General features: G+C 47.3%; 1 protein-coding gene across 3 annotated transcripts in view; it reads left to right on the top strand.

The window, feature by feature from the left end:
- The window catches only part of olfm1b (olfactomedin 1b), a 43,121-nt gene extending 15,452 nt beyond the window's left edge, over positions 1 to 27,669 (top strand). For 2 of the 3 annotated variants that reach the window (XM_048558607.2, XM_048558608.2), the window contains exons 3-6: positions 1,922 to 2,077; positions 6,802 to 7,021; positions 8,102 to 8,208; positions 24,053 to 27,669. In XM_048558607.2, the coding sequence (XP_048414564.1) occupies positions 1,922 to 2,077; positions 6,802 to 7,021; positions 8,102 to 8,208; positions 24,053 to 24,727 (1,158 nt within the window). In that variant the 3' untranslated portion in view covers positions 24,728 to 27,669. Of the gene's footprint in view, positions 1 to 1,921; positions 2,078 to 5,918; positions 6,299 to 6,801; positions 7,022 to 8,101; positions 8,209 to 24,052 lie in introns of those variants that run through there. The other variant, XM_048558609.2, reaches the window with a different exon arrangement.
- Positions 27,670 to 27,967: the final 298 nt, after the last annotated feature.

Here is a 27,967-nt window from a genome sequence, read left to right as displayed (position 1 = left end):
TCAGAGTATGAATGACTGTTCTCCAGCAGACATTGTTGCTCTCTACCGATGTTAATCCAGCTGTCAGACTGTCACTCTGTAACCCCTCTTCCCCTCAGCACCGTGTTACTGATTTCTATCTGTACTGATGTTATACCAGCTTCCTCACACTGTCACTTAGTAACCCATCTCCCCACGTAGTGCACTGTGTTACTGACTGTCTCTGTACTTATGCTAATCCAGCACCCCGACACTGTCACTAAGTAACCCTCTACCACCAGACGGCCCCATCCAGTGCCCTGTGCTACTGATGTGAATGCAATAATTGCATGGTGTTGGGGTTTGGATGAAGAGGCAGTAATTACTGCTACATTTTTGGGGAGTGCTGACTATCTGGGATCATTCTGCTGTCCTCACTACATAGTAATGCATTGAGGTGAATACTTACTCATCGCTTTTTTTATCCCGGTCCCATGGTGTTAAACCTCGGTGTTTGGCAGGAGTATAGAGGGGACCAGGGTCAGTGCTCTCCTACTGCTGAGGTGAGCTGGCAGTGAGAATACCTGCCAGACCCACAGGCACCCAATGCCACATGTTTGTGCTGCCTTGCCAGCTCAGTGAAACAGCCAGAGGTCCATCAAAAACAAAGACTCTCTGCCCAAGGATAGGGCTGCAGCAGGATCCATGGCTCAGGTCACCTCCCTGGGGGAAGGGAGGAGGCTCCTTTAACTCCAAAAAGCCCTAGGCTTTGTCTCTCAACATGTTCAGGGTTGGGTCCATGTCTCTGAAGGTGCTGAGGTGACCTCATGCTCCCCAGCCTGCCTCAGCAGCTTCTCCTAATGGGGCCTTCAGCCTCCACCATGAGCCTGGATGACATTCTGTACTTGGCTGCTTGCTGTGTGCCCTGTCACTCAGAAGGCTGGCTCTCAGTCTGGCCCACAACAAGGTGGACCCCAGGCTTAATTTGGCCCCATGCAAAACCCAACGCATGGTATCTGAGATAATGGGAACTGCAGATGCTGGAGAATCCAAGATAACAAAGTGTGGAGCTGGATGAACACAGCAGGCCAAGCAGCATCTCAGGAACACAAAAGCTGACGTTTTGGGCCTGGACCCTTCATCAGAGAGGCCCTCTGATGAAGGGTCTAGGCCCGAAATGTCAGCTTTTGTGCTCCTGAGATGCTGCTTGGCCTGCTGTGTTCATCCAGCTCCACACTTTGTCAGCATGGTGTCAGTGTCCCTTCAGTTTTAGAATATGAACCATCATTAGGCAGAAGTACAGTCCCTTTGCTAAGTGATTCCATTCTATCCCAACTCACTGTCCATTGCAGAAATGATTTTCATGTAGACAGCCTGTGTCCCAATGCCCTTGGCTCCTGACTGTAACTACACCGGGGAGATAGTGAATGCTGGCCTTTGCACAGTGTCTGTATGTATAATTGTCCCTGTTTACCAGATCACTGCTGTCTCTCTGACCATCCACCCACACACTGAGGTCCCACCACCTTCACTTTATTATTGTTTCATGGGAAAAGGGCATCGTTGGTTAGACAACATTTATTGCCCCTCCCTAGTTGCCCAGAGGCCAGTTATGAGTCAACCACATTGCTGTGGGTTTGGAGTCACATGTCAGCCAGACCAGATAAGAATGGTCGTTTTCTTCCCTAAGGGACACGAGTGAACCAGGTGGGCTTTTACAACAATTGGCAATCAATTCATGATTATCCTTAGATTCTTAACCCCAGATAGCTATTGAATTCAAATTCCACTATCTGCCATGGCAGGATTCGAACCCAAGTCCCCAGAATATTATCTGGGTCTCTGAATTAACAGTCCAGTAATAATACTACAAGGCCATCACCACCTCATTCACTGAGGTCCCTCTGATTTCCCCCCCGCCCTTTCACTGAGGCCCCTCTGACACCCCCATTCACTGTCGCAGGTGCAGAATATGACTCAATCCATCGAAGTTCTGGATCGCCGAACCCAGCGAGATCTGCAGTATGTGGAGAAAATGGAGACACAGATGAGAGGCTTGGAAACAAAATTCAAACAGGTGGAGGAGAGTCACAAAGCGCATCTCTCCCGACAGTTTCAGGTAGATTGGGTGCCACAGTTGATTTATGTTCTGCTTGTGGGGTTACTTCTTGGGACGGAGCAATGTTTGGGGTCATTGAGTAGTTTGTCAGTGTCCAGTGTCACAGACACCCCTTTTCTGAAGGGAGTCCAATGTGCAATTGAGTTGTGATCTCCTCTGTTGCAGGAAATGCCATTGAGCCTGTCAGCCTGTCATGCCACATTTACTATGAAACAAACCCAGTCACAGGCTCCTCCAATATCTTTTACCTTAGCGTGGGGAAAACTGATGGAAATCTCTTAAACTGTGAGCTCTTTCTCAATAGCTAATAAACTTGTCCCCTTCAGAGGTCTCAGAATTAACTTTTGCAGAGGGAGATTCACAATCACTTCCCTCAAGAAGGTACATTAACCTTACATTCACTAATTTTGAAACTTATGGGCAATATATACATAAAACATGAGAGGAGGCCATTCAGCCCATTGTACCCATCCCAGCACTTTGTTAATCAGAGAAAATGCTAGGAATATTGAATAATTAGTTTCCCTGCACCTTTACTGAGAAAACAGAGATGGGGAGCATGACGTTAGATGTCAAAAGTATAAAGCTTATTTAAAATAGGAAAAGGGAAGATAATTAATAAAGTAATCAAATCAGTATAAACCCTGGTCCAGTTGGATTATATCCAATGCATATTAAAGTTCAGGAGGAGAAGCAAAGACACTGGTACGTTTAAAACAATTGGTTAGATATTGTCAGGGCACTTGTGGACAGCTAATGGGATCAATATTTTCAAAAGAAATGTGAAAGAAAACCAGGGGACTATGGAACAGTTAGCTTAATGTCAGTTTTAGGAAAGGTAGTAAATTCCTTGCAAAATAGCAAAAATAAAGAAACGCCAGCAAGAAGACTAAAAGGGAAAGTCATTCCTGACTAACCTTATTGGAGTTTTTGAAGAAGTAACAGACTAGCTAAGGGCAATACAGTGGATGTCATATTGAAACTTTTAGAAGGTCATTGATAAGATACCACAAAGTAGATACATATTAAAGTCAGAACATGTAGAATCAGAGTCAGGTAGCTCAATGCATAGAAAGTTATTGATAAAACACAGATGAGAGCAGTGATTAAAGATAATTATTTAGAATGGCAGGTGATGGGAAGTGTTTTTTTTTTGACCAGGATAAATCTGGGATCATTGCTGTTCTCCATTTCTTTAATGAATTAGATTCATGACTTGGATGTGCAATTTTAAAATTTCTGGCTGGATTTGTTATTTTGAGGAAGACAGCAACACAGTTCAGGTTAAGTTGAATATACATGGAGAAAGGGCCTTAATTGACAATAGTTCAACAGATTGTTTGTTTATTTTTGCTGTTCTTCCACAAAACATTGATATTGCTGGCCAGGCCAGCATTTATTGCTCAATCCTAATTGCCCTTGAACTGAGTGCGCGGATCAGCTATTTCAGAGGGCAGTAAAGAGTGAACTGTGTAGGTTTGGAGTTACATTTTTGCACATTCTCCCCGTGTCTGTGTGGGTTTCCTCCGGGTGCTCAGGTTTCCACCCACAGTCCAGAGATGTGCAGGGTAGGTGGATTGGCCATGCTATATTGTACATGGTGTTCAGGGAGGTGTAGATTAGGGGGTTTATAGGGGGATGGGTCTGGGTGGGATGCTCTTGAGGTTTGGTGTGGAATTGTAGGGCCACTGTAGGGATTCTATGATTCTTTGTGATTCACATGTAGGCCAGACTGGGTGATCTGGAAGGTTCCCTTCCCTTAAGGCCATAAATGAAACAGATAGAATCTGACGCCAATTGCTGAAGGCTTTGTGGTCATCGTTACCCAGACTCCCACTCAGTTTCAGTAGTAGTTGAGACCTATTTCCTTCTGAATATTAGCCTGGACCCCTGGATGACTAGTCCATTGACATTACCGTGACATCTCTCTCCTTCAGTGGCAAATATGGAAAGAGAAATACACACCTGGGATAATTCCAGCCTAAATGGTGCAAAGGGTCAGCGGGCTTTGGGGGACAGAAGCACAAATCATTAAAGTAAGCACTCAGGTCAATAACACCATTAAATAAAACAAACCCTGTGGTTCATTTTTTCAGTGAAGGATTTGAAAAGTAGGGAGGTTCGATTAACCCACTGTAACTCTTTGGTTAAATCACACTTGGAGCAGGGAGTGCAATTCTGGTCTCTATGGTTACATAAGGAATCAAGAGGGGCTGAAGGAAAGCAAGAAAAGATTAACATGGACAATGCCAGAACTGAGAAGCTCCAACCATCACGAACAGCTGAAGAGGCTCGGGTTCCATTTCTGGAAAGATTTCAGTCAGGTAGATTGGCAGGTGTTTTCAACTTGTTGACCAGAAATCAGTGCCTTCAACAGAAGCACACGGCTAACAAATCCAGTTAGGAAGTTGAGGAACCACTTTTACTCAGATTGGGGATGGAACTGAAGAGAGAAAGGAATAGAAAGACAAGAATGAGACAGAGAAGGGGTGTTCGTATGGAGTACAGACACAAGTATGGTGCGGATGGGCTGAAGGGCCTTTCTCTGTCCTGGAAACACAATGCAACGTCCGCAAAACTGTCAGTTCATCCCAAAGGTCAGGAGCTGCCCCTGTCCATCCTCCATATTTGACACCCTGCTTTAGGCTGGGAACACAATGGTAGACACATCCCAGAGGACCTGGACTCTGCACCTCCTCCACCTGCCCATTCCCAGTCACTAAGACTGCTCAGAATTGAGTTGCAATGGGTTTGGCTACACAGTCATCCCAGTTTTAGATCAGTGGGATGCTCTGCTCGTTAGTTTACTGAATGTTGTTCAAGGTGGGTGGAGTATTGATGGAGATAGCATCTCCCACATCCAAATGTCCCAGTGACAGGAGCATTGCTCAAACCTTGTAATTATTACTTAGTTATCTTAAGCAAATAGTAGAAACCGTTGGAAAGCAGCTAATGCTGACTGCACTGGGGGTAATGAATCTGAAATACTCCTGTTCTCAATTGCACCTACACAATGCAGCTGTTTCTAAGTTCATTGCAGGTACAATCAGACACATTTGGAAAATCCTAAATTTGGCAATAAATTCAACATAAAAGTTTCTCAATCATATTCCCAGAGTCCATAGGAGCTGTACCCCAGTGAGAGTCAGTGTGTGTGGGAGCTGTACCCCAGTGAGAGTCAGTGTGTGTGGGAGCTGTACCCCAGTGAGAGTCAGTGTGTGTGGGAGCTGTACCCCAGTGAGAGTCAGTGTGTGTGGGAGCTGTACCCCAGTGAGGGTCAGTGTGTGTGGGACTGTACCCCAGTGAGGGTCAGTGTGTGTGGGACTGTACCCCAGTGAGAGTCAGTGTGTGTGGGACTGTACCCCAGGGAGAGTCAGTGTGTGTGGGACTGTACCCCAGTGACAGTCAGTGTGTGTGGGAGCTGGACCCCAGTGAGAGTCAGTGGGTGTGGGAGCTGGACCCCAGTGAGAGTCAATGCGCGTGGGAGCCGGACCCAAGTGAGGGCCAGTGCGCGTGGGAGCCCGTACCCCAGTGAGGGCCAGTGTGTGTGGAGAAATGACACCACTAATATTTCACTCCATTCTTTACAATAAGCAGTAATAATTTGGGAAGTAATTGTCCTATGTCATTTTGCAAATGCAGTGGGCATCGATTAAAGTATATGTTTCAGCTCAAGCACACCTTACTGATGGAGCGAAATGATGGGAGTCTGGCCTTCCCTGTGTTGCTGTCCAGATTTGTGGAAGTGTCTGGGTTTAAAGTTGTTTCTTGTGTTTCTGGGAGTTTGGAAGATGATAGTAAACTCCTCTATAGTATCGCTCTGACCTTTGTTTGTTTACAGGGCTAAGTTTAAGAAAGTTTTTTTGAAAAGCCGCATTGATTGAACGAAGACACAAGTCCAATTCTTTGTAACCGTGGACTTGGGCTCCCGACCTTGCACTATTATATAGTTTAAAAAAAAATCAAAAAAACCACATGAAAATTTTAAGGCTTTCTTTAATACTTATAAAGCTGACTTGTTAAAGCTTTGCTGTGATTCTCCTGCATGTTAAGCCGTTTAACCATCAATCGTTTTAAAAAAAATAAAAATTTATATATAAATATCAAAAAAAATGTCAATGCATCTCTACGGAATGTCCTTTTGTTACGTGATTTGAAAGCATGTTAACCCAATCGCATTCTAAAAAATAAAAAAAAATAAAGGCTTTTTTTCCCAAATTATTCTGTTGTAGTGTTCACTGTCTGCTCCTTCAAACAGAAAAGAGCCAGTGCCCCTGGTAGCCAGAGCCCAGGGACTGTCAGCACCACACTCCTACACACAGGTCTGAACACAATCCAGGCTGGTATTCCAGTGCAATACTGAGGGAGCCCAACACTCTCAGAGGGCTCCTGTCTTTCCAATGTTAAGTTAAACTGATGCCCCCTGCTCCCAGCGCTGTCAAGGATGTGTGCAATCTCTTCCCCAGTGCCCCGACCCTTCCCAAGATCATTGACACTGATTACCTGGCCCTGGCCGCTGGTGGGATCTTGCTGTCTGCATACCTGCTGCAGGAAATGCGACAGCCATGACTAGAATTCAGAAGTGCTTCATTGGCCATAAGGCACTCTGAGATGTCCTGAAGTCAAGGAAGGAACAGGGATTCTTTAGAAGGGGTCTTGGGGAGCTGTTGGGATTTTTATTTTCCACGCTTGCGACTGAATGGAGATTATTTTACCCGTTGCAGGCCCTAAAATCGAGAATGGATGAACTGTTGCCTTTAATCCCCGTGCTGGAACAGTATAAAGCTGACGCCAAGTTGGTGTTGCAGTTTAAGGCGGAGGCGACGAACCTGACGGCTGTATTGGCCGAGCTTCAGGAGGAGATCGGGCCGTTCGACTACGAGGAGCTCCTGGCCAGAGTCTCCAATCTGGAGAACAGGTTACGAGCCTGCATGCAAAAATTAGGTAGGCCCCGTACCGCGCGTCTGGAATGGCTTATGTGGAATTGGCTGTCACCCATCCCCACCCCACCTCGCAGGTTGAGAAGGGGTGCTGCTGAATCGCGGATTAGTGGGGGCCACAGATTCTCTGAATGCCACCCCCATCCCACTGCCCATCCTCCCAACACATGCACACACAGGCAAAGGCGGGGTAACATCTCCTCACCCTCAAAAACAAAATCAGCATTTCACCCAACTCCTTCCCTGACCCTTCGTGGTCACATTTCCACAACTTCTTAATAACCCCTTCCGAGTGATGGGGGCAAAGTAGGCTAAGAGCATTGCTAATGGCTGATGGACCCTTGAAGATTTGTAGCCAAACCTTGTTCCTGATCATGGTGAAGGCTTTGCAGGTCTGCAAGGTGAGAGTATCCTGGGGGAGGCACAGAGGCGAGAAGGGATCATGGTCAGTGTCAGTATTTGAGTTTGTTGGGATCTTTCCCTGATTATTTACTTCAAGATGAGATGTGTTGCCTCAGTACTGACTGAGGCTGGAATTTGAGATTCCCCTGCTCCCTGACAGGAAGGGGATGTTTGATCACTGTATCAGGACAATGGACATGGCCCTCTCATTCCTAAACTGGCTGGCTGCTCAGGTAGATCACCACAGTGAGAGTCAACTGTGAGGGGCATCGCCATGGGACTGCTGCATTCAGGATGGTGTCCTTTCTGGCTAGGAACACCCAATGAGACAAGGCCAGTGCCACTCCCCACTCCCCCCCCCCGCCCCTTACTGCCAGTGGGACAGTGCCCAGTGAGGAACCAGGTCACAGTGTCCAATTGCCACCCAGAGCTTCATGACATAAACCAATCAAAGTGTGCACAGAATCATCCCACAATCTCACTATCAGCTCGCAACCAAGCCAGCTACTGTGATCCCACAAGGGACACAGCCCTCTCCCATCCCATTGAGCCACTGGCTGGGAGCTGGGGTGGGGGGGTGGGACGTGGTTGTTTGTGAAGAGTGGAGAATTGTAAACTGAGAGCTTAGCCACATTTGCAATCACTGCCCATCACCACAGTCACACTTTTCCATCAATTCCAGCATGCGGTAAACTGACGGGAATCAGCAACCCATTTACAGTGAAAACATCTGGATCGAGGTTCGGTGCCTGGATGACAGATCCCGCCTCACCAGAGGGGGACACGAAGGTATGTCCCGGCCAGTACCAAATCACTGCTCCCTTCAAACTGAGCTCAGGCTAGTTAATCTCACTGAACGGAGGAGTGGTGCCAGGGTAGCAGACAGAATGAAAAATAGAATGTGGAGGAGAAATTAATCAGAGAGGGGACAAGGAATTTGCAAAAATAAATTGCTGAGTATTTGAAGTAAGCATCTGTCTGAATACAGAGGGTGCAGGGATGAAGAGTTGATGACAGTCTGGAGTGTGGGCATTTTTGTTTGGGATTACTACCCTATTTGATGGGAATTTGAACTGCACTTGACAAGGAAATTATTTTAAACTTTTTTGTAAGAATGCTAAATGGACAATTCTGTATGGAGACAGGAAGGATGCCAATATAACCATTCAAACCTTCACTGCCTACTGCATAAAGCACAGGTTAATGTATGTCTATCTATGAAGAGAACAGACAGGTTAGCATTCAGAGAATGGCCCTGTGACATACATAGGACAATTGACAGGTAATCAATGTGTGAAATGTGAACTAGGAGGAGATGCAAATACATGGGCTGGCATACAGTAGGAGGCTCATTTTGAAAGCAGTGGAATCGATGAGAGTGTCAGTTAGAGCTCGCTGTGACCAGCTGCAAGCTCTGTGTTACAAAGAGGATCTGGAGCTACTGGAGAAAGTGTGAAAGCATTGACAAGATGATTTGCAGGCACACAGTTTCTGTTGTAACTTGAAGAGACTGGGCCTTTCTTTCTTGAAAAAAGAAGGCTTATTGGTGTGGGGAGGGATGGAAGAAGAAAGTGCCATTTTCCAATCCTCTGGGACCCTTGCTGGCTCCAGTCATTCCTGAAAGATCACCACCAATGCCTCTCCAACCTCCTCAGCTACCTCCTTCAGAGCTCTGGAGTGTAGTCTATCCAGTCTGGGTGATTTACGCACTTTCAGACCTTTCAGCTTCCCCAGCACCTTACCCTTAGTGAAGGCCACTATGTTTACCTTTGCCCTTGACTCTCTCAAAGTTCTGGCATGGCACTGGTGTTTTCCCCTTCAACAGGCTGGCAGAGCTCTGGATTCATTCGTTGTACATTTTTGTATTGGAAGAATATACTTTGACTGTCCCCATCTTCTTTGACAGTAGTCCATAGTTCAGCTACTGTTTCTCCTCCAAACGTCTACCTTTGCTTTATTTGACACAGATCCATTCTTATCCACTGATGTCTTCCCCATTTGATGTTTCTTCACCTATATAGTTTATTGTGCCTTTCCAGAGTCAGTCTAAATTTTATGTTACAACAGACACTCTCCCCTAAATGTCCTCCCATTGTCTCTTGATCTCCAACCTCATTCCCAGGAGCATGGCCTCCTTTCTCATTGTAATAGACATATACTATTTGAGGAAACTCTCCTGAACAGGCTGGCAGAATGCATTCCCCTTGGCCCATTATACCGCTCCTATCCCAGTCTGATAATTAAAGTATTCAATAATTACTGCACTATAACTATTATCTTGCTGTAACTTCTTTGCATATTTGTTCCTCTCCACCTTTTACACTAGTGAGTGGTCAGTGGAATACATCGAGAAATTTAGTTGCCTCTTTTCTGTTAATTAGCTCCAGCCAAATAGATTGTGTCCTTGACTCCTCTGGGATATTCACGTTCTCCAACAGGGCAATGCTCTCATCCCCATTTCCACTGTGTGCAGCAATATTGAACACCTAGTCCTGTCTTAATTTGAGCCAGGATTCTTATCACAGCAGCATCACATTTCCACTTGTCAATTTGCACCTGTACCTCACCAATCTATTTACCACAATGCATACGTTCACACACATGCCCTGGAACAATGATTTAGACTTACCTTCTCTTGCACTCTGAGCCCACTGAATAACCTACTGCTCTTATTCTGGTGTCATCTTTTTCTCCCAGTACCCTCACTAACTCTCTATTCAATCATCTCCTGTTTCTAACACTCTTTTCCCAATAGCAAAAACCAATCAGCCCAGGCCAAGTTAATCAAACAGAATTTGAACCACAGAATGAGATAGATTGGATGGAGCTGATGATCTCAGTCAGCGAGGTGGATTTTATTTATTAGATTCCCTATGGTGTGGAAACAGGCCCTTCAGCCCAACAAGTCCACAGCGCCCCTTGGACCATCTCACCCACACCCATCCCCCTATAACCCACACACCCCTGAACACTACGGGCAATTTAGCATGGCTGATCCACCTAGCCTGCACATCTTTGGACTGTGGGAGGAAACCGGAGCACCCGGAGGAAACCCATGCAGACACAGGGAGAATGTGCAAACTCCACACAGAGAGTCACCCGAGGCTGGAATCGAACCCGGGTCCCAGGCGCTGTGAGGCTGCAGTGCTAACCACTGGGCCACAGTGCCACCCCCTTTTAAAGAAGGTCTATGAAAAGGTCAGAGAAGCAGTGGTTTAGTGGGAGAATTTCCAGACCTTGAGGCCACAGTCACTGAAGTCAGGCCCACAAATGGTGCCATGATTAAAATCGGGATTGGGCAGTAGCTGGACGAGATGGAGGAAGGTAAAGGCAATGGACAGAACCCTAACCTAATGGCTAGCTGCTGCCTCCCCGATGGTGAGGTTATACAGTTGATGCTGAGAATGGAGCCACATAATTCAGGAAATAGTTTCATGCTTTAAATTGAGGGGTGATAGATATAGGACAGATGTCAGAGGTAGTTTCTTTACTCAGAGAGTAGTAAGGGAATGGAACGCTTTGCCTGCGATGGTAGTAGATTCGCCAACTTTAGGTACATTTAAGTCTTCATTGGACAAGCATATGGACATACATGGAATAGAGTAGGTTAGATGGGCTTCAGATTGGTATGACAGGTCAGCACATCATCGAGGGCCGAAGGGCCTGTACTGTGCTGAAATGTTCTATGTTCTATGTTCTATGCAAGTTCCTGTCTTTCCTTTTTCCAGCTGAGTTCAGGGATCTGAGCAAATCCAACCTGACCCTGGCCATTTCAGTGAATTCTTAAAGCTACTAAGTATACAATAAAGATAAAGTTCCTATAATGCAACCTGACCATAAGACTGCTGTCTCATTAAACAAAGCGACAGCTGGTTGTGGTATAACCTGAGGGTCATCAGGTGAGGAGGGAGTTAGAAAAAGAGAGTCCTTCATGGTAACCTCAGACTGTGTAGGAATTAAACCCACACTGTTGGTGCCATTCTCCATCACAACCCATCTGCCCAAACAACTGAAATAGGTAAACAACAGCAATTCAACAAAGGTAAAAAAAGGAGGGTCAGTACTGAGGGAGCACCACACTGTCGGACGGTCAGTGCTGAGGAAGCGCCGCACTGTCGGAGGGTCAGTGCTGAGGGAGCACCGCACTGTCGGAGGGTCAGTGCTGAGGGAGCACCGCACTGTCGGAGGGTCAGTGCTGAGGGAGCGGGCACTGTCGGAGGGTCAGTGCTGAGGGAGTGCTGCACTGTCGGAGGGTCAGTGCTGAGGGAGTGGGCACTGTCGGAGGGTCAGTGCTGCACTGTCAGAGGGTAATTGCTGAGGGAGTGCTGCACTGTCGGAGGGTCAGTGCTGCACTGTCAGAGGGTAATTGCTGAGGGAGTGCTGCACTGTCGGAGGGTCGGTGCTGAGGGAGTGCCGCACTGTCGGAGGGTCAGTGCTGAGGGAGTGCCGCACTGTCGGAGGGTAATTGCTGAGGGAGTGCTGCACTGTTGGGAAAGTCAGTGCTGAGGGAGTGCTGCACTGTCGGAGGGTCGGTGCTGAGGGAGTGGGCACTGTCGGAGGGTAATTGCTGAGGGAGTGCTGCACTGTCGGGGGGCAGTGCTGAGGAAGCGCCGCACTGTCGGAGGGTCAGTGCTGAGGGAGTGGGCACTGTCGGAGAGTCAGTGCTGAGGGAGCAGGCACTGTCGGAGAGTCAGCGCTGAGGGAGCACTGCACTGTTGGGAGGGTCAGTGCTGAGAAACACCACACTGTCGGAGAGTCAGTGCTGAGGGAGTGCTGCACTGTCCTAAAGGCTTTAGTGAGGGAGCTTTGTGTTGCTGGATGTTTAATCCTGTTTGGAGTGAAGAGGTTGCATTCCTCTGTCACACTGGTTTAATGCTGTTATTATATGCAGCTTCAGAGATAATGGGAACTGCAGATGCTGGAGATTCCAAGATAATAAAATGTGAGGCTGGATGAACACAGCAGGCCAAGCAGCATCTCAGGAGCACAAAAGCTGACGTTTCAGGCCTAGACCCTTCATCAGAGAGGGGGATGGGGGGAGGGAACTGGAATAAATAGGGAGAGAGGGGGAGGCGGACCAAAGATGGAGAGTAAAGAAGATAGGTGGAGAGGGTGTAGGTGGGGAGGTAGGGAGGGGATAGGTCAGTCCAGGGAAGACGGATAGGTCAAGGAGGTGGGATGAGGTTAGTAGGTAGCTGGGGGTGCGGCTTGGGGTGGGAGGAAGGGATGGGTGAGAGGAAGAACCGGTTAGGGAGGCAGAGACAGGTTGGACTGGTTTTGGGATGCAGTGGGTGGGGGGGAAGAGCTGGGCTGGTTGTGTGGTGCAGTGGGGGGAGGGGATGAACTGGGCTGGTTTAGGGATGCAGTAGGGGAAGGGGAGATTTTGAAACTGGTGAAGTCCACATTGATACCATATGGCTGCAGGGTTCCCAGGCGGAATATGAGTTGCTGTTCCTGCAACCTTCGGGTGGCATCATTGTGGCAGTGCAGGAGGCCCATGATGGACATGTCATCAAGAGAATGGGAGGGGGAGTGGAAATGGTTTGCGACTGGGAGGTGCAGTTGTTTGTTGCGAACTGAGCGGAGGTGTTCTGCAAAGCGGTCCCCAAGGTGGGGTTTGGGGCCTGTGTAGGTGCGGAAGAGGGACTGTTCCACGTAACCTACAAAGAGGCAGGCCCTCCGCTTCTTCCTGTCCCGCAGGCCCGACCAGGCCCCCTCCACCGACACTCTCATCCGCCTAGCTGAACTCGTCCTCACACTCAACAACTTCTCTTTTGACTCCTCCCACTTCCTACAGACTAAGGGGGTGGCCATGGGCACCCGCATGGGCCCCAGCTATGCCTGCCTCTTTGTAGGTTACGTGGAACAGTCCCTCTTCCGCACCTACACAGGCCCCAAACCCCACCTCTTCCTCCGGTACATTGATGACTGTATCGGCGCCGCCTCTTGCTCCCCAGAGGAGCTCGAACAGTTCATCCACTTCACCAACACCTTCCACCCCAACCTTCAGTTCACCTGGGCCATCTCCAGCACATCCCTCACCTTCCTGGACCTCTCAGTCTCCATCTCAGGCAACCAGCTTGTAACTGATGTCCATTTCAAGCCCACCGACTCCCACAGCTACCTAGAATACACCTCCTCCCACCCACCCTCCTGCAAAAATTCCATCCCCTATTCCCAATTCCTCCGCCTCCGCCGCATCTGCTCCCACGATAAGACATTCCACTCCCGCACATCCCAGATGTCCAAGTTCTTTAAGGACCGCAACTTCCCCCCCACGGTGATTGAGAACGCCCTTGACCGCGTCTCCCGCATTTCCCGCGACACATCCCTCACACCCCGCCCCCGCCACAACCGCCCCAAGAGGATCCCCCTCGTTCTCACACACCACCCTACCAACCTCCGGATACAACGCATTATCCTCCGACACTTCCGCCATTTACAATCCGACCCCACCACCCAAGACATTTTTCCATCCCCTCCCCTGTCTGCTTTCCGGAGAGACCACTCTCTCCGTGACTCCCTTGTTCGCTCCACACTGCCCTCCAACCCCACCACACCCGGCACCTTCCCCTGCAACCGCAGGAAATGCTACACTTGTCCCCACACCTCCTCCCTCACCCCCATCCCAGGCCCCAAGATGACATTCCACATTAAGCAGAGGTTCACCTGCACATCTGCCAATGTGGTATACTGCATCCACTGTACCCGGTGCGGCTTCCTCTACATTGGGGAAACCAAGCGGAGGCTTGGGGACCGCTTTGCAGAACACCTCCGCTCAGTTCGCAACAAACAACTGCACCTCCCAGTCGCAAACCATTTCCACTCCCCCTCCCATTCTCTTGATGACATGTCCATCATGGGCCTCCTGCACTGCCACAATGATGCCACCCGAAGGTTGCAGGAACAGCAACTCATATTCCGCCTGGGAACCCTGCAGCCATATGGTATCAATGTGGACTTCACCAGTTTCAAAATCTCCCCTTCCCCTACTGCATCCCTAAACCAGCCCAGTTCATCCCCTCCCCCCACTGCACCACACAACCAGCCCAGCTCTTCCCCCCCACCCACTGCATCCCAAAACCAGTCCAACCTGTCTCTGCCTCCCTAACCGGTTCTTCCTCTCACCCATCCCTTCCTCCCACCCCAAGCCGCACCCCCAGCTACCTACTAACTTCATCCCACCTCCTTGACCTGTCCGTCTTCCCTGGACTGACCTATCCCCTCCCTACCTCCCCACCTACACCCTCTCCACCTATCTTCTTTACTCTCCATCTTTGGTCCGCCTCCCCCTCTCTCCCTATTTATTCCAGTTCCCTCCCCCCATCCCCCTCTCTGATGAAGGGTCTAGGCCCGAAACGTCAGCTTTTGTGCTCCTGAGATGCTGCTTGGCCTGCTGTGTTCATCCAGCCTCACATTTTATTATATGCAGCTTGTTCTGAAGGCTTTCCCCACATTCTCAGTCCCATTAAGATTCTGATGGGAGGTGATGCTACCTCACCGACTGCAGCAAAAGTGTAACTGTTTAGTTTAATTAGCAGAATGGTCAATTGTTTCCCTTTATAACCTTGATCTACAACAAGAGGGTCTTTCAACAGGTTTCTTGAATTTCACAAATATAACTCAATCATATTCTTTAATAGAGTGTCAAGACTGTCTATTAATTAACCAATACTCAGACTTAAACAACTTTTACTCTTAATCCTACCCACATATTTGCCAAGATTTTATGTGTTTCAAAGCAAATGCACAGAGAAAGATGAATTGCCCAGTCAGTCCGGATCCTAGAGCTGGAATAGGGAACAGCTTTCAGTTTTCCATTCCAGGGAGGAGTTGGGTTTGGTGGTGATGTTACTGGATTAATAATCCCAGGACCCAGGCAAATGGTCTGAGGAAAATGGAAATTGCTGGAGAAACTCAGCGGGTTTGATAACATCTGCAGTAAGAGGAACAGAGTTAATGTTTCAAGTCCAGTGACCCTTCTTTAGAACAGATGGCAGCTAGAGAAAGGTGGTACATATGTTGATGACAGGCAGGTGGGAGCAGGGAAGTGAGCACATAGTTGAAGGAGGAATCCAGAGAGAGAGAGAGAGAGAAGCAGAGTTAGTCACTAACTCTGATCTTTTCAGAACTGAAAAGATTATGAAGTCCAGTCCCTATACACCTGCATTCCTCATGCAGATGGCCTCAAGGCCCTCCACTTCTTCCCGTCCCGCAGGCCCGACCAGTCCCCCTCCACTGACAACCTTGTCCACCTAGCTGAACTTGTCCTCACCCTAAACAAGTTCTCTTTCGATTCCTCCCACTTCCTACAGACAAAGGGGGTGGCCATGGGTACCCGCATGGGCCCAAGCTATGCCTGCCTCTTTGTAAGTTATGTGGAACAGTCCCTCTTCCGCACCTCCACTGGCCTCAAACCCCAGCTCTTCCTCCGTTACATTGACCACTGTATCGGCACCGCCTCTTGCTCACAAGAGGAGCTCGAACAGTTCATCCACTTCACCAACACCTTCCACCCCAACCTCAAGTTCACCTGGGCCATCTCCAACACATCCCTCACCTTCCTGGACCTCTCTGTCTCCATCTCAGGCAGCCAGCTAGAAACTAATGTCCATTTCAAGACCACTGGCTCCCACAGCTACCTAGAATACACCTCCTCCCACTCACCCTCCTGCAAAAATTCCATCCCCTATTCCCAATTCCTTCATCTCCACTGGATCTGCTCCCAGGATGAGGCATTCCACTCCCGCACATCCCAGATGTCCGCGTTCTTCAAGGACCGCAACTTCACCCCACAGTGATCGAGAACGCCCTTGACCGTGTCTCCCGCATTTCCCGCAACACACCCCTCACACCCCGCCCCCGCAATAACCATCCAAATACAATCCTCCTAGTACTCTAATACCACCCCACCAACCTCCGGATACAACGCATCATCCTCCGACACTTTCGCCATCTACAATCCGACCCCACCACCCAAGAAATTTTTCCATCCCCACCCTTGTCTGCCTTCCGGAGAGACCACTCTCTGCGGGATTCCCTTGTCCACTCCACACTCCCCTCCAACACCACCACACCCGCACCTTCCCTTGCAACCGCAAGAAGTGCTACACTTGCCCTCACACCTCCTCCCTCACCCCCATCCCAGTCCCAAAGATGACTTTGCACATCAAGCAGATGGTCACCTGCACATCTGCCAATGTGGTATACTGCATCCACTGTACCCGTTGTGGCTTCTTCTATATTGGGAAAACCAAGCGGAGGCTTGGGGACCGCTTTGCAGAACACCTACGCTCGGTTCGCAGTAAACAACTGTACCTCCCAGTCGCAAACCATTTTAACTCCCCCTCCCAATCCTTGGACGACATGTCCATCATGGGCCTACTGCAGTGCCATAATGATGCTACCTGCAGGTTGCAGGAACAGCACCTCACATTCCGCTTGGGAACCCTGCAGCCCAATGGTATCAATGTGGACTTCACAAGCTTCAAAATCTCCCCTTCCCCTACTGCATCCCAAAACCAGCCCAGCTCGTCCCCTCCTCCCTAACCTGTTCTTCCTCTCACCTATCCCCTCCTCCCACCTCAAGCCGCACCTCCATTTCTTACCTACTAACCTCATCCCGCCCCCTTGACCTGTCCATCCTCCCCAGATTGACCTATCCCCTCCCTACTTCCCCACCTATACTCTCCTCTCCACCTATCTTCTCTTCTATCCATGTTTGGTCCGCCTCCCCCTCTCTCCTTCTTTATTTCAGAACCCTCTCCCCATCCCCCTTTCTGATGAAGGGTCTAGGCCCGAAACGTCAGCTTTTGTGCTCCTAAGACGCTGCTTGGCCTGCTGTGTTCATCCAGCTTCACACTTTGTTATCTCTACTCGGAGCGTTAACTCTGTTTCTCTCTCCCAAGGTCTGCTGCCAGACCTGCTGAGTTTCTCCAGCATTCACTGTGTTTTTTTATATATTTACATATATCTATACTCTGATTATAAAGGTGAAAGAAAAATCTTAACATGCTGTCCAAGTCTACAGATCCCCGAAGGTGTACGCACAGGTAATCCAAGTGTGAAGAAGGCAGACGGATGTTTACCTTCATCAGCTCAGGCATAGAATATAGGAGCAAGGAAATCTTGTTACAACTTAATAAAGTATTTGTTAGGCCACAGATAGTGTGGCAACCAGAACTGCACAGTATTCTATCAAGAGAATGTGATTACACTGGAGAAAGTGCAGTGGGCATTCACCAGGATGTTACTTGGGATGAAACATCTCAGCTAAAAGAGAGACTGGACAAGATGGAGCAGGAGGCTGAGGGGGGTGTTGATTGAGGTTTACAATTTTATGAAGGATAGATGAGGTAAATTTTGAGAGCCTCTTCCCCATGGCCAATGTGCCGAAGACCCAAGGGGAAGAGTTTAAGGTGAGGAGTAAATGGTTTAGAGATTTGAAAAATAATTTTTTTCACACAATAAGTGTTGGAGTGTAGAACATGCTGTCTGAAAGTATGGTGGAGGCAGGTAGTCTCACAATGATTAAGAAACATCTGGATGAGCACTTAAAATGCAGGGCAGAGTTGGCTTTAGACCAAGTAAAGAGAAATAGGATTATGGTGTAGGTTGGTGTTTGCTGGGTTGGGGTGGGCCGAAAGGCCTAGGTCTACACAGTGTGACTCTTTGACTTTTTATTAAGAGTTTTCAATTCACTGAGGATTCCTCAGGTCAGTTCTCAACAAACGCATTGCTCATTTGGCAGGATCAGACAATCCCCATTGTAGCAGCTGAGACATGTCACAAGATTGTGACTGGGGACTCCCTGGTCAGAGGCATAGCCAAGTGATTCTGTGGCCGACAGCAAGACATCAGAATGGCATGCTGCCTCCCTGGTGCCTGGATCAAGGATATCTTGGAGAGGGTGCAGAATATTCTCAGAGGGGAGAGGAACCAGCAGGAGGTTGTTGTACACAATGGAACTAACGATGTGAAAAGGGTGGGATTCTGAGGAGAGAATGTAAGACGTTAGGCAGGAATGTAAAAAGGAAATGCTTGAGGACAGTAATATCTGGATTACTCCCAGTGCCATGAGCTAGTGAGGGTAGGAATAGGAGGACAGAGCAGATGAATGTGTGACTGAGGAGCTGGTGCAGGGGAGAAGGATTCATATTTTTTGATCAATTCAATGTCTTCTGGGCCAGAAGTGATCTGTATAAGAAGGACGGATTGCACCTGAATTGAAAGGGGACAAATATATTAGTGGGCAGATTCACTAGAGCTGCCCAGGAGGATTTAAACCAGTAAGGTGAGGTGGAGGGGGGAGGGGGGGGGGGGTGGGGGGCAGAATCCCAAGGACATAGTCAGGAAAATGATCAGTCTGAGACTGATGCAGTTGGGAATCAGAGTAAGTCTAACAGACAGGGCAGGCAGGAACAAAGTAGAGAATGAGGTAGAACTGATAAATTAACCTGCATTTATTTCAATGCAAGACGCCTAACAGGTAAGGGAGATGAACAGGTTTGGGAACATGGGACTGGGATATCATAGCAATTACAGAAACATGGCACAGGGATGGACAGGATTGACAGCTTAATGTTCCAGGGTATAGATACTGTAGGAAAGTTTGAAAGGGAGGCTACAGAGGAGGGGGAGTGGTGTTTTTGATTAGGGATAACAGTACAGCTGTATTTAGGGATGATATTCCTGGGAATACATTCAGGGAAGTTATTTGGGTGGAACTGAGAAATAAGAAAGGGATGATCACCTTATTGGGATTGTACTATAGACCTCCCAGTAGTCAATGGGAGATTGAGAAACAAATTCGTAAGGAGATCTCAGCTATCTGTAAGAATAATAGGGTGGTTATGGTGGGAGTTTTAACTTTCCAAACGTAGACTGAGACTGCCATAGTGTTAAGGCCTTGGATGGAGTGAAATTTAAGTGTGTACAAGAAGATTTCCTGATTCACTACGCGGATGTACCTACTAGAGAAGGTGCAAAACTTGACCTACTGTTGAGAAATAAGGCAGGGCAGGTGACTGAGGTGTCAACGGGAGAGCACTTTGGGATTCAGTGACCGTATTTCTATTTGTTTTAAAATAGTGATAGAAAAGGATAGATCAGATCTAAAAGTTAAAGGCCTAAATTGATGATAGTTGGCAAGAAATTTCAAAAGTTAATTGAGGGCAGAAGTTTGCAGGTAAAGGGATGGTTAGAAAATGGGAAGACTTCAAAATGAGATAACGAAAGTCCACAGACAGTATCAGAAATCACACAACACCAGGTTATGGTCCAACAGGTTTATTTGAAAACACAAGCTTTCAGAGAATATACCTGTTGGACCATAACCTGGTATTGTGTGATTTCTGACCTTGTCCACCGTCATCCAACACCAGCATCTCCACATCAGAGAGACAGTATGATCCTGTTAGGGTAAAGGACAAGGCTGGTAGTTACAGGGAATGTTGGATTACTAGAGAAATTGAAGTTTTGGTTAAGAATAAGAAGGAAGCATATGTCATGTGTAGACAGCAGAGATCAAGTGAATCCCTGCAAAAGTATTAAGAGGGAAATCAGGAGGGCAAAAGAGGACATGAGGTAGCTTTGGCAAATAGGGTTAAAGGAGAATTCAAAGGGATTCCACAAATGCATTAAGGACAAAAGGGTAACTAGGGAGAGAATAGGGCCCCTTAAAGATCAGCAAGGCAACCTATGTGTGGAATCACAGGAGATGGGGGAGATATCGAACGAGTATTTTGCATCAGTGTTTACTGTGGAGAAGGATGTGGAAGATAGGGAACGTGGGAAAATAAATAGCAACATCTTGAAAAATGTCCATATTTCAGAGGAAGTGGTGCTGGACGTTTTAAAACACATAAAGGTAGATAAATCCCTGGGACCTGCTCATGTACCCTAGGACTCAGTGGGAAGTGTGGGAAGTAATTGCTGCATCTTCTTGCTGAGATATTTGTATCATCAACAGCTACCGGTGAAGTGCCAAAAGGCTGCAGGTTGGCTAACATGGTGCCACTATTTAAGAAAGGTGGTAAGGAAAAGCCAGTGTTTAAAGCCTGTTGTGCCTGACATCAGTAGTGCGCAAGTTGTTGGAGGGAATCCTGAGGGACAGGATTTCCATGTATTTGGAATGACAAGGACTGATTAGGGACAGTCTATGTGCATGGGAAATTGTGTCTCACTAACTTGATTGAGTTCTTTGAAGAAGTGACAAAGAGCATTGATGAGTGCAGAGTGGTGGACATGATCTGTATGGACTTCAGTAAGGTGTTCAACAAGTTTCCTTGCAGTAGACTGGTTAGCATGGCTAGACCACACAGAATGGACAGAGGACTAGCCATTTGGATACAAAACTGGCTCAAAGGTAGAAGACAGAAGGTGGTGTTAGAGAGTTGCATTTCAGACTGGAGGCCTGTGGCCAGCGGTGTGGCACAAGGGTTGGTGCTGGGTCCGCTGCCTTTTGTCATTTGTGTAAATGATGTGGGTGTGAACATAGGAGGTATGGTTAGTAAGTTTGCAGATGACACAAAATTGGAGGTATAGTGGACAGCAAAGATGGCTACCTCAGATTACAACAGGGGTCTTTATCAAATGGACCGAGGGGTGGCAGATGGAGTTTCATTTAGTTAAATGTGAGGTGCTGCATTTTGGAAAGGTAAATCAGGGTGGGACTTACACACTCATTGCTAAACAAAGAGACCTTGGAGTGCAGATTCATAGTTCCTTGAAAGTGGAGTCAGAGGTAGATAAGATACTGAAGAAGGCATTTGGCATGCTTGTCTTTATTGGTCAGTGAGTACAGGAGGTGGGAGGTCATGTTGCGGCTGCATAGGACATTGCTTAGGCCACTATTGGAATATTGTGTGCAATTCTCATCTCCCTTCCATAAAAGCATGTTGAGAACTTGAGAGGGTTCAGAAAAGATTTACAAGAATGTTGCCAGGGTTCGAGGGTTTCAGCTATAGGGAGAGGCTGAATAGACTGGGGCTATTTTCCTGGATCGTCAGAGGCTGAGGGGTGACCTTATAGAGGTTTATAAAATCATGAGGGGCATGGATCAGGTAAATAGACAAGGTCTTTTCCCTTGGAATGGCCGGAGTCCAAAACAAGAGGGAATAGGTTTAAGGTGAGAGGGGAAAGGTTTAAAAGGGATCTAAGGGGCAACATTTTCATGCAGAGAGTGGTATAGAATGAGCTTCTAGGAGAATAGTGGAGGCTGATACAATTTCAACATTTAAAAGGCATCTGGATAGGTGTATGAATAGGAAGGGTTTAGAGGGATAAGAACCAAATGTTGGCAAATGGGACTAGATTTATTTAGGATATCTGGTCAGCATGGATGGGTTGGACCAACGGGTCCATTTCTGTGCTGTACATCTCTATGAGTCTATCATGAGGATTCTAAAAATAGTTCACCCTGTCCCCCAGTGTTTACAGCTGTAGGAATGAGAGTGTTTTTCGTTGGCACTTCCCATTTTGATTTGTGGAGCCAGATTGTACAAAGTATTGCAGAATCCCACTTCTAATTGCTTCACCATATTGTCAGGGTTTCACTGTGTTTATGCCCCATTTTTTCCCAGGATTCTTTAATCTTCTTATTCCAATCTGTTCACTAGAGCCATTTCTGTCTCAAAATTTCAACTTCAATTGATCTGTCAATCCATTTCTCCTGTAAAAGTAACTTTATTTCCTGCAAAGCTTCAGCTGAATCGGAGACATCCCACTCTGTCAGCTTTATGACTGTCAACATAATTTGATCACAGACACGGCAACAGACCCTGTGGATTTTCTGAAGAAGGGTCTAAGTCCAAAGTGTCAGCTTTCCTGCTCCTCTGATGCTGCTTGGCCTGCTGTGTTTATCCAGCTCTACACCTTGTTATCTCAGACCCTGTGGTTCCCCAGCTCGCCCACTTCAATAACCCACCAGTCCCCACAGACCCCTCCCCAACCTCTGTACTGAGACACAGTGCCCAGAATTCAACATAATCACTCAACATTTATGTTAAGTTGAAGTTATTGTGGCAACGATTCCCAGCAGTAATGTCAGTGCCGAGTTGAACTAATGAGGTAATCTTTATAAATCATTGATGCAGCAGTATTTACAACACCAGACCCAGTTCAGATTACACAGCATGGCAGGAATATTACAGCTTTAGGGGAGATGGTGATGAGAGCAGTCAGCGAGACCGAGAAATGGCTGATGATGAGTGACTGTGCAAATTGAGCTTGTTGTCACTGGAAAAGAGCAGCCTGCAAGATGGTCTGTTTGTGTTTTGAGCACATTAACAGGGGTGGTAGTGTGTCTTGGTGATGTCCCTGGGTCAGTAATCCAGGCAACCAGGCTAATCCCACCAGGGCAGATGGTGAGATTTGAATTCAGTAAATGCTGTATTTTCAAAAGCAAGACAACTGACAACCATTGGCTAAAAAACCTGAACAGTTTCACTTACATTATTCTGGGAAGGAAATCTGCTGTCTTTACCCCTGTCTGGCTGACATGTGATTCCACAGCGTAACTGCCCCCCTGTGATGGCCAAGCACACTGCTCAGTTCCATCAAAACCACATATAAAAGAACTGAAATGAGATGGTACAGCCATCATCAACCAAGGTACTGTCATGTCTGCAGGGATTGGGGGGGGTTAGTGCTGCCTCACAGACTGGTCAAATAAGGGACATTATGGAACATGATCCGGACACCACCACCACCAGCCCTCTATGTATCCTGTCCCATTGAGGAGCAGGTGAGACCACAGTGAGGAGGGAGTGATCCATTGGGGTTCTCAACATTGACTCTGGACCCATGAAGTCTTATAGTAGCATGACGGATTGAGCTAATTGTGGCCTAAAGGACATAGCTGCTAAACTGGATCTGTGGCAGGTGGTGAGGGAGCCAATAAGAGGGGAAAACATACCTGATCTCATCCTCGCCAATCTGCCGAATACAGACACATCTAACCATGGCAGTCTCAGTAAGAGTGACCACCATACAGAGTGAAGAACTGGTGAGGCAGTGCTGAGTGTCGTTCATTTACAAGCTCAGAAATTTTCTAACCAACCTGTTACAACAGACCTCTGGAGCAAGTGGGACGTGGTCCTGGGCCTCCTGGCTCAGAGATAGGGACTCTACCATCCACCATGAAAGGCTAACACCTTATTTTTGGATGATTGTCATCAAGGGGCAGTGTGTAATTGAAAAACAGGAAAAGCTAAGGGTAAAGCTTGGGGGATAGCAGTGGGAACAGTGTGGGGAAGGTGTGTGTGTGCACGTGTGTGTGTGTGTGGGGCTAGTGTGAGTATGTGAGGGGGGGGCGATGTTATTTGTGATGGTTGAGGTATGATTAGGAGGGACCCAGGCAGGAGCAGTGCCAGACAGTGGGATCATGGTGCATAGGAGAACAGCATGGTCAATGCATCCAACACTGCACACCAGGGTCGTGGGAGAGGTTACCATTGTCAGCGGCTCATGGGATGTCATTTGGGACTTGAATGAGTCATTTTGATCCAGAGACTGGAGGGATCCCAATGTGAAATTCTGGGAAAATTGCGCACTGCTATGAATCAGGCCTTATTTTGATCTACATATTAGTGACAAATTCATCTTGATGCTGTCTTGTCTAATTTTTCTCTAGGTTTACTACATGGATGGTTACCATAACAACCGCTTTGTGCGTGTTTATAAGTCCCTGCAGGATTTCATGGGTACGGACAATTTCACAGTGTACCGTCTGCCTCACCCCTGGTCTGGTACTGGCCAAGTGGTCTACAACCAGACCCTGTATTTTAACAAATACCAGAGCCACATCCTCATCAAGTTCCACATTCCCACTGAGCGGTTGCTGACTCAGAGGAGCCTGGACTACGCCGGCTACAACAACATGTACCCATACTCCTGGGGAGGCCATTCTGACATCGACTTGATGGTGGATGAGGGCGGGCTCTGGGCAGTCTATGCCACCAATCAGAATGCAGGGAACATCGTCATCAGCAAGCTGGACCTGGGAACGCTGGAGGTGATCCGGAGTTGGAATACAGGCTATCCCAAACGGAGTGCAGGGGAAGCATTCATGATCTGTGGCACTCTGTACATGACCAACTCACATCTGGGTGGAGCCAAGGTTTACTATTCTTACAACACCAACACTTCCACCTACGAATACACTGACATCCAGTTCCATAACCAATACTCTCACATCTCCATGCTGGATTATAACCCCAAAGATCGAGCCCTTTACACATGGAATAATGGTCACCAGGTTCTATATAATGTCACGCTATTCCACATCATTAAATCCGATGAGTTATAAGGCCATACAAATTCCTTCCTTTCCACAATGATACAGTCAGTATAGCGATATGTAGATCTGTAAGACCTGTGCTGGCGTTTATATATATTCTGTAGAAAGGACATGTAGCATCACTAAAGTTTTAGTTTGGTCTCTGGGCTGTTCCTGTCTCCACATGAGGGGGTTTACTCAATTAGCTGATGTCCAGCTTAATTCTTGACTCAAAACAGTAAATCAATGGACGAGGTACTACCTCCCTCCCACCTTCCCTCTCTCCCTCTGTGTTCTCATACACTCTTCCTCTATTTCTTCCTTCCCTCTTGTCCATCCTCTCCCTCACCACTTTCCTCCTGATTCCCTCCTCACTCCCCTTTCTCCCCCTCCCTATCTTCCTCTTCTTTCCCCTCCCTCACTTTCTCTCCCTGCCTATTCACCATCTACCCACTTCGCCTTCCTCCACAGAGCTTCCAGTGTTGAGGATGGTAGGACACAGATTGTTGCCGTTGAGCATGGGACCTGCAGCAGGAGCAGCCACAGGAACTAAGCCCACTGATGAGTCAGAGACCTCTTTGCTCAATCTTCAATATTTTGGTGAATTGCAAGGGGCAGGGAGTAGAACAATTCCCCATCTCTCTTCCCCCACAATTGAAAATACCCCACCTCTGCAAAAAACTGTCTCTTCTACCGGTTACCATGGGACTGGCTTATTCTAGACATTCAGCTTTTGGCTAATTGGACTTCACCCTCACTGTCACTGGACTACAACCTTCTGCAGTGTTTCTCAGCTGCCTCATTGTCACCTAAAGGAAGTTACTATTTAATCTGAAGAGATGTAATTATTTGAGAAACAGTTTTAGCATCAAGTCCATTGTGCGATGAATTGTGTGTCACAGCTTGTCAGTGACACAGTGTAAAAGCCCAGTTAACGTCTGTGTGTTGGATAACTACTGTGTCAGCTGCATCAGATTAATTCAACTATATTCCCTATCCTAGCACCTGGTACTTTAAGACTCTGTTCTGAATTCAACCCAGATTGATTTGTAGAGTTTAATATTTCATATCAGTCCGTCCTGATGCGCAAATCACTTCATCACATTAGTTAATTCTCTATCCAATTATCAACTGTCAAAATATTGCTTCATTCTTTTGCAAAGCGGTAGGTTTGTGGGAGTGAAGGTGAGTGAGTGTACCTGTGCATACGTATTTGTGATTGTTTACATTTCTGACGTCAGTCTGTGTGTGCACCATCAATCTGTTCATCTGAGTCTGTCTCGCGTATACCTGTGTTTGTCTCCGTTACTGTATACATGTGTATGTATATGGGGCCATGTTGTGTACATATGGTTGGGTGGGGGGAGGGGTGATGGGGGTGTGTCCATATCCATGAGTGTGTACGTTGGTGTCTACACATCTCTTTTGGCCTCTGCCTGTCAGCGTCTGTCAGTTTATGCAGAAGACCTGGTTTGTATCAGAGTGTTTGATGAATGTGTATCATTGTCTTTACGGGCATCTGGTGTATTGTTTATATGGCAGTGTGTGTATGTCTTTCTCTTTCTGTGACTGGGGATGCCTCAATGTCTGGCAGTTTGTCTCAGTCTGCCAATCCGACAGTATCTGTGTGTGAATGAGATGGTCTGTGTGGGTGCGCCTTGATCTATGTGTGTGTGAGGTTTTGAGTGTATGTACGTGTGTGTGTGTTGATCTGTGTGAGTGTGAGGGTTTGAATATATCTGTGTGTTGTGAGAGTGAATGTTGGTCTGTGTGATTGTGAGGTTTGAGTGTGTCTGTATGTTGGTCTGAGTGTGAGGTTTGAGTCCGTGTTTGTGTATGTGTTGTTCTGTGTGAGTGAGGTTTGAGTATCTGTTGTGTTTGGCTCTGTGTGTGTGAAGGTTTTAATGTGTCTGTGTAAGTGTGTTTGTGTGTTGGTCTGTGTGAGTGTGAGGTTTGTGTGTGTGTTGGTCCGTGTGAGTGTGAGGTTTGAGTATGTCTTTGTGTGTGTTTGTCTGTGTGAAGCTTGAGTGTGTCTGTGTGTGTGTTGGTCTGTGAGTGTGAGGTTTGAGTGTGTGTGTGCCCGTGTGTGTGTTAGTCTGTGCGAATGTGAGGTTTCAGTGTGTCTGTGTGTGTTGGTCTGAGTGAGTGTGAGGTTTTGATTGTGTCTGTGTGTGTGAAATTTGAGTGTGCATGTGGTGATCTGTGTGACTGTGAGGGTTTGAGTGTGTCTGTGTGAATATGAGGTTTGAATGTGTGTGTGTCGGTGTGTGTGAGGGTTTGAGAGTATCTGTGTGAGTGTGAGGTTTGAGTGTCTGCGTGTGTGTTGGTCTGTGTGACTGTGAGGGTTTGCGTGTGTCTGTGTGAGTGTGAGGTTTGAATGTGTGTGTGTCGGTGTGTGTGAGGGTTTGACAGTATCTGTGTGAGTGTGAGGTTTGAGTGTCTGCGTGTGTGTTGGTCTGTGTGACTGTGAGGGTTTGCGTGTGTCTGTGTGAGTGTGAGGTTTTGAATGTGTCTGTGTGAGTATGAGGTTTGAATGTTTGTGTGTCTGTATGTGTGAGGGTTTGCGTATGTCTGAGTGTGTTGGTCTGTGTGAGTGTAAGCTTTTAAGTGTGTCTGTTGGTCTGTGTGAGTGTAAGGTTTTAAGTGTGTCTGTTGGTCTGTGTGAGTGTAAGGTTTTGAGTGTGTTTGTGTGTGCGTTGGTCTGTGAAGTTTTAAGTATGTCCGTGTGAATGTGAGGGTTTGAGTGTGTCTTTGTGTGTGTTGGTCTGTGTGAGTGTGAGGGTTTGAGTGTGTTGGTTTGTGTTTCCTTAGAATTTTATCTCTTGTTCTCCACCAATGGCAGTGAAGAGAGGGGTTGGCATGTGCTGCTACTGACTGTTGTAACAGGAAGACAGTGCGACTGTTAAAGTCAACCTCTGTATTTGCCTCTTTCTATTTTATCATTAAAAGGAGTCCAAGAAGAGTTATAAACAGCCCCTGTGAATCCTTAAGTCTTTGTGCATTTGATCAGAGACTTTTACTTGACACATTCCTTACCCTGTGGAAGGTGATGTGGCTGTGGTACCTGTATTCCTTACCCTGTTGTAATTTCCACAGTGACCTGCAAATTCCCCCTTTTGCAGTATTTCTCCAACTCCTTTTTGGCAAGTTCCTGTTGAATCGGTTGCCACTACTCTCAGGCAGCAATTCCCAGATCACAACCATCCACTGTGTCAAAAACATTCCCCATCTCTCCCGCTCTGGCTCACTGACCAGTTCCTTTTCTCTAGT

This window comes from Stegostoma tigrinum, chromosome 29, assembly GCF_030684315.1.
Source record: "Stegostoma tigrinum isolate sSteTig4 chromosome 29, sSteTig4.hap1, whole genome shotgun sequence".
Taxonomy (NCBI): Eukaryota; Metazoa; Chordata; class Chondrichthyes; order Orectolobiformes; family Stegostomatidae; genus Stegostoma; species Stegostoma tigrinum.
This window is presented reverse-complemented; position numbering and strand designations above follow the sequence as displayed.